This window comes from Carcharodon carcharias, chromosome 22 (genome assembly GCF_017639515.1).
Source record: "Carcharodon carcharias isolate sCarCar2 chromosome 22, sCarCar2.pri, whole genome shotgun sequence".
NCBI lineage: Eukaryota > Metazoa > Chordata > Chondrichthyes > Lamniformes > Lamnidae > Carcharodon > Carcharodon carcharias.
The window spans coordinates 5363186-5375216 of NC_054488.1; the positions used below are offsets into that span (position 1 = coordinate 5363186).

The 12031-nt window shown below is 42.1% G+C and overlaps 1 protein-coding gene across 8 annotated transcripts in view; it reads right to left on the bottom strand.

Annotated features, from left to right (window-relative positions):
* The window catches only part of LOC121293749 (rho GTPase-activating protein 44), a 366274-nt gene that overhangs the window by 135573 nt on the left and 218670 nt on the right, over nt 1-12031 (bottom strand). For all 8 annotated transcript variants that reach the window (XR_005946595.1, XR_005946594.1, XM_041217014.1 and 5 more), the window contains exons 2-4: nt 8044-8083; nt 5618-5722; nt 3844-3920 (exon numbers count right to left, since the gene is read on the bottom strand). Coding sequence is in view for 6 of the 8 variants with exons in the window: in XM_041217014.1 (XP_041072948.1) it covers nt 3844-3920; nt 5618-5722; nt 8044-8083 (222 nt within the window). In the remaining 2 variants the exon portion in view is untranslated. The remainder of the gene's footprint in view (nt 1-3843; nt 3921-5617; nt 5723-8043; nt 8084-12031) is intronic.

Below are 12031 nucleotides of genomic sequence, written 5' to 3' on the forward strand. Positions count from 1 at the left end.
AATTCCAATTACATATTTCTGAACTCCCAGAAACAACAAATATTTTCCGTAGCATGTGTAGCTTTCCAATTCTGCACAAAGTAAGCCATGGGTCACTGGGAGGTCTTCAGTTAGTTTATTTTTAAACCAGACACAAACACAGCATTGCAGTCTTTGGCCTTTGGCATTATAACTACTAAACTCTCCTGTGAAACTCTCACCCTGACCGGTTATCTGTAGGAATTCTGCTGAAGTTTAGTCATCATTTACTGCACCATATTTGTTTGAAGATGTTTAGGCTTTAGATTATTTGTTACCCACAATAAAGAGTTATCAGCATAACACAAAGTTGTAAGAATTTAATAAAAGCAAAATACAGCAGATGCTGGAAATCTGAAATAAAAACAGAAAATGCTGCAAAAACTCAGCAGGTCTGACAGCGTTTGTGGAGAGAGAAACAGAGTTAACGTTTCGAGTCCGTATGACTCTTCTTCAAAAGAAGGGTCATATGGACTCAAAAGGTCAATTCTGTTTTTCCCTCCACAGATGCTGTCAGACTTGCTGAGTTTTTCCAGCATTTTCTGTTTCTCCTTCTATAAGAATTCTATCTTTGTTAGAATATTTTCCACTGTAGCCTAATGCACCAATACATTAAACTGAGATGTTATAATTCTTAAACAACAAACAAGTGACTATACCAATTGAGTGAAACCCTGACGTTCTGATACTCAAAACAAAGCCAATGAACCATATGTTAGTTTTTTCAAATCCGTGGCCCTCTATGGATCTTGTACTTCAATTGCTATCCCTCCATTAATAAGCACAGTTCCTCTCCACTAAAATCTGATTAATTTCTCATTTGTCTCATAGGCTGTCCATGGCACATTGCTATTGGCTGTCATGTCTGGCAATGTGACACCACTTCAGAAGATAGTTCATTGTATCTGAAATGTGTTGCGATATCTTGAGGAGGCGATAAGATGCAACATTAAAGCTGAGCTCTTTCTTTTGCACTCCAATGTTAGAAAGTGATGTTATCGAGAGGTGGGTTTGCACAGCATTCCCAGCACAAAGTCTACACTTTTAAGGGAAACCTTCATTCATGCTTTAAATAGCAGCCTAACTTTTAATCATGTCACAGTGCCCAGCAAATTGTGACAATGTCAAAAATATTTTGTGTTTTTCTGCAAATCTCTTTTAGTCATTAGCAGAAAATTCCTTTGTAAACTGAGGTACAGGATGGGTCTGGAAAATAATGTGAATTTATAGACCTTCTCATGCACATTTGGTTAAAATGTTTAGGGGCTGACAAGATCCTTCAATGTGATGAAAATGAGTCTTCACAGCAATCGAGATCAAGATCATGTTACTTTTGGCTTGGCATCATTCTCCACATACTCAGTAAACCTTCCAGATTTGTGCAGCTATTAACAATGGGGTATTCAGTTACACTAAGCTTCAACTGGCAGCTAGGCCAAAATTAACAAAATATATCATGCTGGGTGGGTCCCATTGAACGCTGGACTATAAACTAAATGTCAGGTTTGGCTTTTAACTACTAAGCTTAATTTTCAGATGCCTGAGCCCAAAACTTATTTTGAAATTTATTTGTAAGTACTTTAATATGATATTTTAGAAATGTGATACTAATCAGGGTTGCATGCTTAACTTATAGCACATCAGATGTCTGAGACTGGTAGCTACTGGACTTAAATGTAGGGGGTAGGATCAAGAAGTTTGTGGTTGACACGAAAATTGATAGGGCGGTAAATAGTGAGGAGGATAGCTGTAAACTGCAGGAGGATATCAATGGACTGGTCAGGTGGGCAGAGCAGTGGCAAATGGAATTTAACTCAGAAAAGTGTGAGGTAATGCACTTGGGGAGGGCTAACAAGGCAAGGGATTATACTATGAATGGTAGGACCCTGGAAAGTACTGAGGATCAGAGGAACCTTGGTGTGCATATCCACAGATCCCTGAAGGTAGCAGGGCAGGTTGATAAGGTGGTTAAGAAGGAATATGGGATACTTGCCTTTATTAGCCAAGGCACAGAAGACCTTGAGACAAGAGCAGGGAGGTTATGCTGGAACTGTACAAAACGCTGGTTAGGCCACAACTGGAGTACTGTGTGCAGTTCTGGTCACCACATTACAGGAAAGGTGTGATTGCACTGGAGAGGGTGCAGAGATTTACCAGGATGCTGCCTGGGCTGGAGGGTCTGAGCTAGGAGGAAAGATTGGATAGGCTGGGGTTGTTTTCCTTGGAGCAGCGAAGGTTGAGAGAGGACCTGATAGAGGTGTATAAGATTATGAGGGACATAGATAGGGTGGATAGGAAGGTACTTTTTCCATTAATAGAGGGGTCAATAACCAGGGGGCATAGATTTAAGGCATGAGGTAGAAGGCTAAGAGGGAGCTGAGGAGAAATTTTTGCACCCAGAGGGTGGTGGGAGTCTGGAACTCACTGCCTGAAAGGGTGGTTGAGTCAGAAACTCTCATAACATTAAGAAGTATTTAGATATTCACTTGCATTGCCGTAGCCTCCAGGGCTATGGGCCAAGCGCTGGAAAATGGGATTAGTGTAGTCAGATCTTTGTTGACTGGTGTGGACACAATGGGCCGAATGGCTATAAACGTCTATGAGTCTGAGAAAGTGCAGTCGAATTACACTACCCAACAAGCACAACACCACTAATTCTACAAGATGCCATTCCTCATACAATGCAATAAACTCAAGGTGGTTTTCGGAATCTTACTGATGGTAAGATACCTCGCCATTGGTTGGAACTTGGAAAATGAAGGCTAAGATATAGGTATCTAGTCATGAAACATTGAAGTAAATTTGCATATTTAGTGGAATAAAACAAAAACTGCCAAGAAGTGTTTAATAAATGTGTTTCTTCCAATGAGTCAGGAGTCTAAGCTGCTACACATGGAAATATAACATAAATCAATTGCTTCAATACTTGAACCCTGGTTTGTATGTTTTTCATGGTATATAACAATGGTAAGAGCATGAGAAATATTTAGGAAACTTACATCAGCATTACTTGGGAAAGGCAAGCTATTGATTTTGTCAGAGCAAACTTCTTGGAAAAAAATTGAAGAAAAAAGATTTGAGCAGGTTTAGAGTGATTCCTGAAGCTAATTTAAATAGAGTGAACTACTTGTTACACAGAGCTGATACGAACGTATACCCATTGGACAAAAATAGCCCTTCAGTCCATGCAGCACAGTCAGTCAGCCAGTCGGTGTCCCAGAACCCAATCAGATCAAGTTTCAATTCTTTCTTGTGCCAAGTTCACATCTTCACACTTGCGGTTATAAACCTTCAGCTCCCTGAGGTAGTTCTGTGCCTTCACGGTTCAAGGAGAGCATCTGTGTGCTTGCGCTGAGTTCTGTGCTCGCCCTCCTCCCCCACCCCCACACCCCCCCTCCCCCCGACAGCGCTGAGTATTACAGCGCGTGATTCATGCTGGCTGACCGTTAATTGGCCAGTCAGTGTGAAATCGTGGTCGGGGCCTGATTGTGGGCAGTGGTGGACCATTGCCTGGCCACTCCCAGGCCAGCCCACCGAGACCGCCCGACGAGGGGAAATCCCTCCCCATTACCTCTGCTGCACACTGAGCACCACTCAAAATAATTTCAAAAAATCAAGTTAATTCTGGAACAATTTGGTCAGACCACGTTTCCAGTGAGGAGGAACACAGATTAATACTGGGGTTGGGGGGTGGGTGATCCATCTTCCTTCATTGGAATATAATTATCATATATTAACTGATCAGTACAATGGGATTAAACATATGGAACTCTGTAGTCAATTACATAGAAGCGACAACATTAAAAAGGTACTTTCAAGCCTTACCCTAGTAAAGAATCTTCACCCAAAATGGCAGAACCTTCCACTAAACATTGGGCTAATGTTGTTAATGGGAGCTTTTTCTGTGAACAAGACCAACATGATTTACAGTCAGATCTTAGATATGACTGCTAATAAACACACGAGCAACATTCATAACAAGTCAGCTGGTTCTCCATGTCAAGCCTCACAGGTGAACCAATTCAATGCTACTATTATCCATCACACAAACAAGATATGGAATGGTTCTGTACAATACCAGCGACTCTACCGGGGGAAGAACAAGCTCATTGGTTTGGTATCGTATTAAAATTCTAAATGTGTTCATTATAAACATTTGCAATCTTGCTTTAAATACATACAAAAAGTGCCCCTATTATCTGGTCTTGAACTAACAGACTACAAATTGCTTCTTAAATGTGGGAATTGATTGCATACAGGTATTCAAATGTTACGGTCAACTGTTGACTTTAAACAACAATGGAAAATACTGCAGGTGCTGGAAATGTGAAAGAGAAAAAGCTGCTTAAAGGCTAATCATCATTTGTGAAGGTCACAGTGAATCACTGTTTCAAGACAGCTACACGTCTTCAAACATAAACTCATTATCTCAACACACAATGGATAATTTTCACTTTAGATAATATTATAAAACAAACATTACTGGATCAGCCACCTGTTTGTTATATATCATTCCCAATTTTCCTTCTTGTTGTTTCCACAGAAAAGAAAATCAGCCAAGGTGTATACACCATTATCCATCACACAAACAGCCAAGGTGTCGGTCTGGTTTTACCTAGAGTTATCCTCCCACCAGGTTACAGGAAGACACTTCTTAAAAGACGGCTGGTTTCATCAAAAATCTCCTTTCATTCAGGAATTAACACTTGCACTAATGTTAGCAGCATTCAATGATATATTTTGGGACACAGTGGGTGGAATCGTGCCTTCACCTGTGATGGGGGCGGTGCATTTAATTGGGTGGGAGAGTGGCAGGCAGGGACCCCTTTGCCTACTTGCCTCAGTCCTGATTAAGTCTGGGGTGGGGTGAGGGGTTGGTAGAGGCCGTTAGGAATTAATGCCCGCTTAATGACCTCATCCCACTGCTGTTGATATGAATCCAGCAGCGGGCAGGAGCCTCACCATGTTTGCAGCAGACCCTGCTTTATCTGTTTGCGGGTTCCCAGGCGATCCCTCATACACGGTCTCTCAGTGCCCCCCGCCCCTCCGTCCTTGCTACTGACCCCTGGCCCCCCTTCTCTCCTGCGACGCCCATCCCATGACCCTCTTCCCATCTTCACTCACCAGTGCCTGGGTCACTCGGTGATCTGTGGCCAAAGGTGGGTGTAGTATCGACGCGCAGCCATCATCTTCCCAGTGATGCTGCTACGTACCAGAACAGCTGCCAACCTTTGATTGGCTGGCAGCTGTTGGTGGGCGGGATTTGGGCTCCCTAGGGTCCTTAGTCCAGGGGGAGGGCCCGCCGCTGGCCTGTCGAGTTCCTGTGTAGATCAACATGTAGCGGGTCTCCCCAGAAACAGGTGATGTGGGGGTCTTGTTGGCTCTCCAGCTGGCAGCTGGTAAACCCCCGTCATCTCCGCAGGACTCCCCACTCCCCCCCCACCGACATTTCAGTTCTCCAAGCAAATAAGGGAAAGTTTATCAAACACTATCCATATGAAACCAGTGCCTTTTTAATGCATCTACATTGTTTAACAGCTAATTTTTCAAACGGTGGTTTAGACTGACTCTCAGTAGACAATAAGGAAAGAAAACGTACAGAGCGTTTGTCGGCGTCTACACCTTGTTGTCCCTGTAGACATGCTGTGAGCTTTTTGTGAGTGCTGTGGGAGACTTGTTTTACCAGCTCCAGTCGTTTCTCTACCTGTTTGATCAAACAGAATTATTACATTGTGCCTTCAATAAATAACATATCAAATCACTTTTGATGCAGAATTCTTAAAAATAAAACCATGGTGCATTTTTAAAACGTAAATGAGATTTAGTCCTCGGTGTGGTTGATATTAAATCCAAAGTGCATTTGATTAAACAAGAAAAGTTGTTACTTTTGGAAGGTTTTACAGTTTAAAGTTGACAGTATTTTATAGGTAGATTGCCTAGAATCAAAGCAATCACATTCTGTAAAAGTCCCGCAACAAGCCCCTCCGGGAACAGTTAACCCTTTTAAACCATAATGATGACATGAATTAAAACAGCTCATCCTAATGATACACCTCCCAGATGGTCTTTATCTTGAATGACCAGCAATGATTCAACTGAAGCTCCTGCTATCAGCCATATTTTATTGTGAAAAATTTACAGAGAGTGTGGCATTTAAGATTTAAATGCCTCCCCTGACATAATTCCCACTTGGAGTTAAATGGCAGCTAGATGTCAGGTTTCAGTTAATTAACTTAGTGTCAATATTTGCAACATTGCATCTCTATTTATGGTGAGCAAAGCAGTTGATAAAGCGTGTACAGCATGTGCTGAGCATTGTGTCGGCTTTGCCACGATGATGTCGTGCCCCAGTTTCCACACAAATTTAACATAAGCCTAGACATAAAATCTCCTATGAATCAGCACTATCTAGCAGCATAATTGATTCGAATCAATTGGTGATTGGAAAAGGGCATTCTCCAACACTGCAAAGAGGAGTGGGATTGCCAGCACCATCATTCATCAACTGACTGAACTAATGCTTTATCGTACTCTTTAAGTGGCTGCTTTGATTTGTTCTTGATACATAAGGGCCTGTAACCCACGACCTGTGACATGTGTGTCCTGCTCTGCTCTAACAGACTGAACAATGGTGTATGCTCGAGTGTGAAGTGGTCATGGGCACACCTCACCTGTGGTTCAAATTCTGCAAACTAGCAGGATTTCATTCGATTCCACGCAGGTTACACTGGTATCTGAATGGAAACCATTTGGAAACTCCACACCGATGTGCTCAACTCACCATGCAATAAACAAACTTGGAGATACATTTTAAATGGGAAAATTTTAACACTCTTTCTACCACCTTGAAAGATATAGATTGTTAACTAGCCTTTCAAATGTTAAGAACAGGAGGATGTCAGGAACTCTGACTGGACTCAGCATTTCTACAAAACCAATTGAGTCAGGAGCTGATATCAAAGGGTTTAGACAATCACACATGAACTTCACGTTTGTATCCTACATTTGATTGGCAGCACCTTAACAGACTGGTTTTACAGAAGCTCCTAAACCAGCCTAGCAGATTCAGGGTGTGAAATTCCTGGGAATTAATACATTGGAAATTAATGGAGATTAGATATTTGTTTTAATGTAACTATCATGAACTGATAGGAGAGAATGGCCAAGAAGAAATTCTGCAATGGTTTCTCTGATCACACCATCACACACAAACTGTATTTTTGGGCAGCTGGGTCTTTGGTATGTGTGGAAGGCCATTAACATTAAATATCTTCAAAGCACACAACTGAAAAATCACGAGAACTACCCAGCACATCAGGCTGTTGCTTACAGGGTTATGTAAGGTTGAGTAGGAGGAAGCTCAACTCTAGGGTTGGCTGTTTATGATTCCATCAATGAGCCAAACTAGCCAGTGCCCAGGAGTAGGCACTGCTGATCTGTTTGGCTCCAGCATCAGATACTCTACTGTAGATGTTTGACCCAATTACTGCACACAAGACAGAGTTGGAGCTTAAATTTTGTGTTGTGAAATACTAAATCTTTGGTTTTTTTGGCAAGTAGGAAGATGAAGAGTAAAATAAGTCAACATTAAACTTGAAAGTGAAAAGCAGATCAGGATCAGAAAGATCCAAGTTGAGATTTGGAAAGGAGTACTCGATATCGTGGGAGAGGAATTTGACGCTTAATTGAGTCAAAATGACAGTTTTAGAGATGATATAATGACTCACAATTTGAAACTCTTGGCATGTGTTGTAAAATTCGCCTCCAGTAGTTAACCTATGGCTTTTAAAAAAAAAACCCAAGAGCTGAAACTAGTTAAGATATAGATTTTGTAATCTCAGGAATAAATAGAACAAAAAAGATGCGGGATTTTCCGGCCTCTTCCGCCAGCGCAATCTTCTGGTCCCGCTGCAGTCAATGGAGATTTGAATGGCTCGCTGCGTCGGCTGTGGGGAACCCATCACCGCGAGGCTGGAAAATCCTGGCCGCACATCTTTTTAAACAATGTGGAGAAACAAATATTACCTGCAGCAGGTCTTCAGTTAATACTTCTGTCTTTTCAGCTCTACAACAGGGAAAGAAATAGAGTCAAGTTAGATTTTGGCCTGTCAGAACAAATATACAAACAATTTAAACTTAACCTTAGCACAGCTTAAGCCGCTATGTAAACACTGTGGTAAAGCAACATTCATTGTATGGACATGAAATATTTGTAACATTTACCTAGTGTAATGGTTGTATTTGATAATAACTGCATTGGTTACAAAAACAGATAAAAATAGAATTTTCTGATCAGAACTAGCTCTACAAGCTTAAGGAGAAAGTTTCACTCTTAAAATCTCCTTGACAGGCTGAACAGTTATAATGAATTATGTTTAACGTTAATGATACTTTGTTTTGATAAGCTATTTAAAAAAATTGCTGAGTGCTGATGACATTGATATACTACACATAGTTAAAAAAGGTTCTGACATTGTGAAAGAGCTGGTAATCATCCTAGGTTGATGGCTCTATGCCCAATTAAAATTCACCAACAACCTCAATAGCTCTTCCAAGCCAGTTCTCCCTGATAATGCCATCATAGCTTGCTGTTTTAAAGAAAACACATCAACAGAAATTGAAAAAAAGAGCTGTGTTCGTCTTAATTCTTTAGGATGTTTTTATTTCAAAGATCCTGATGGAGCTATTTTAAGGAAGGCCATATTGATCAGTCAGCTCATTGATGTTCTATTGCTCTATTGTACCAAATGTGTCATAGGCATAAAACTACATTAATTAATTTTCATTAATTTTTATGACTGCAATCTGAAAAACATGAGGTTGTGATATTTCCTAAAAGATAGCCCTCTGACCTTGATGAATAGATCCTCCTAAAATCCAACATTCTTCTGTAATAGATTAATTTATACAACAACAATTTGAAAATATTTTTACAAATGTGCTCTGTGCACAGTTTTACAACACACTACAAAATAATAACAAGGTTAATGTAAGACCTGAACTCAATATGGCTACTTTTGCAAATTCTGTAACATCTGTTAGGGACTTGTCCTTGAGTTAACTGACCTGTGACAATGCAGCATGATTAACTCTACCTACTGAGAAATTTTGCAATGAGAATGCACATAGCCCCACGCTTGGAAAGAGATACTCATATATGCAACAATTAAGTAAAATAACAAGGTTTCCAGCCTAATAATTAGCATCCCATGTTCTTGCATTACATAATTTGAAACATGGATTCTCAAGAATTTGCAGTTTCCAAAAAGCAAAGAGGTTCAACACCTCAGTTTTTTCTTCATCATCTTGCAGATGCTTCCTAAATAGTGAATAAATTCAAGGAACCGGATGAGATAATGGATTTTTGAAAAGTCGGCAGACAGATCCTCATCACTCGGCCAGTTGAGACGAGAGTATGGCATGTTGCTGCTGTCCTCGCTGAACAACTGCATCTTGAAACGAGACATTATCTCCTGAAGCGAATTATAGGTACAGATTAAAATATTACTTAAAACTTAAGCTTTTTTCTCCCCAGATACCCGAGGCTGTATCCATGGTGCGGGAAGAAAATGGTCCCAGCTATCCTGCGGACTGACCAGATTGCTGAATCAGCCACTTGCTGCAGTCTCTCAATGTGCACTGCCTCATTGATTCATAGCTCCATCCCATAATGCCCTGTAAATATGCAGAGCATCGTTTGGGTCAAATGCAATTTGGTTTGTGCCAAGAAAGAACAAACTGGCTCGGATAGATATATAAATATACGTAGGAACAGGAATAGCCCCTGGCTGATTACCCTTTTCGGATGTCACTCACTGCCTGTCCATGTGGAATACCAGCAACTCTTCTGTATGTACTAACAGGCAAATCTGTTTTTACAGTGCAAAAGATTTTCAACCCCATGACAAAGCAACTTAATTATCTACAGGTTTAGGAGTTATTCTTCAAATGATGACTGTATTCCACAGCCATAGTCAAACGAAGATACCCAATCAAGAAAAACCACACTGTCCTCTACTGATCCTTTCCACATTCCACAGTGATGTCTGCTCCTTACTGCATCAAGGAGGAGGTTTCCTTCCCAGCCAGTTTTATTATTTCAGACATTTTAGCACCAGATTCTGTAAACTGCCTCATTCCCTATGAAAAGGGCTAAAATCCTTCCCTCCATGCTGAAGGCTTTTTAACTGGTCTGTCAGATTAACTACTGAAGTAACAGCTATGGTTATTGTAAAATAAAGACATTAGGAACATGCTAAAAGGGTATTATATCTTAGCATAAACCATTTGAACATTTTTATATACAGACTCCATTCCTTTGCAATGAAGCAAAGTTAAAATTACCACCACCACCAATCGCAATCCCCAAATCTTATTTTAATCCCTCCCTTTATGGTCTCACACCCTTACAGCTCTGTAACCTCCTCCTCCAACCTCACAATTACCCACATGATCTGTTCTGCTGACATTGATCTCTCATGTCTGACTGGTCATTACGCTGTCAGCCACTTCAGTCCCATTCTTTTGGATTCCCTCTCCAAAGCTGTTTCTTGTTCTGTGCCCCAATCACATTGAACTTCCTTCGCAATGAGCTTGTGTGGACTTCACACTCGGATGACAAATTTTGGGCAAGAATTTCGCAAAGCGGTGTCAGGATCATCATCTGACTTCTCGCCAGCAACCATTTTTCCGCTTGCTTTTCTTCTTCCCAGAAAAACACTTACGTGCAAAGTGATCCAACAAACTGCTGCAGGATCGAGGCAACCTCTTTCACTGTCAGTACATTACCTATGGGCTTGACTTCAGTTATCTTCAGTTGTAGTTTCGTCTTAATTCAGTTTCAAATTCTTTCGGCAAGCTCTCTCTAGCAGCCTCACTAGATTCTGATCACAGTCCGCAACGTTCTTCCATCATATCTCCACATCCACAGACCAACGACAAATCGTTTTTCTCTCCTGGAAGTGTGGTGACGATAACTAGTCTGTACATTAGGACTCTTGTTGAGGTCTTTGTTGTCAAACACATGTTGCCGTAGTTTGCAGAAGGGCGAGTAGGTACAGCTGCTCCAGGTTTGGATCTCCTCGTCAATGGTGGCCTCTTGCAAGAGGTGGCTGCCAAGGTCTGAGAAGTGCTCAACATATTCCAGGCTCTCCTTCAACATATGTGGGAGGTGGAATATTTGGCTGACCAGGTCTGGGTGATACATGAGTTTTGTTTTGGCAACATTCAAGGACAGGCCAAGTTTCTTTCATGCAGAATTGAAGAGTAGTTTACAAACCTGGTGCTGCGTGGACAATGACACTGTAGTCATCCACAAACTGCAGGTCATGTCTGTCTATGATGGTCAATTTAGTTTTGGCATGGAGGCAGCTGAAGTTAAAGGGTTTTCTGTCTAGGTGGTATTTAACACTGACACCAGATGGCAGTTGATCATTGGTGAGGTGAATAGCCACTGTCAGGTAGATTGTAAACAGTATGGAAGCCATCACACAGCCTTGCTAGACCCTGGTCCAGATTGTGAAGGCATCTGTTTCAGATGTCCCATTCAAGTCAGTTGCAGTGATATCATCATGAAGCAGTTTCAGGGGCAGAATTTTCTGCCTGTCGGGTGGGCGGAGCTGGAGCAGGTGGGCACAGACCCGATCGGCACCGCGTTCGGGTCCGCGCGGCCTTTTTACCCGGGCGGCCAATTAAGGGCTGCCCAGTGCATATCCGATTCCCGTGGATAGCGGGAGTGTGCGGTCTGTGGTGGGCGTGCACAGACCACCGGGTCCAAAGGCCACCCAGCGGCCTGTTTAAAGGAAGGCCGGGCAGCCTCCTGTAGGCTGGTGACAATGGCCAGTTCCAGGTCACACCACAGGGGGTCGGCTGAGCAGGTCAGGTTGCAGGGAAGGGCAGAGGAGCAGGGCCAGGCTGCAGGGTCAGCCCCTGGAGCAGGGCCAGGCTGCAGGGTCAGCCCCAGGAGCAGGGCCAGGCTGCAGGGTCAGCCCCAGGAGCAGGGCCAGGCTGCAGG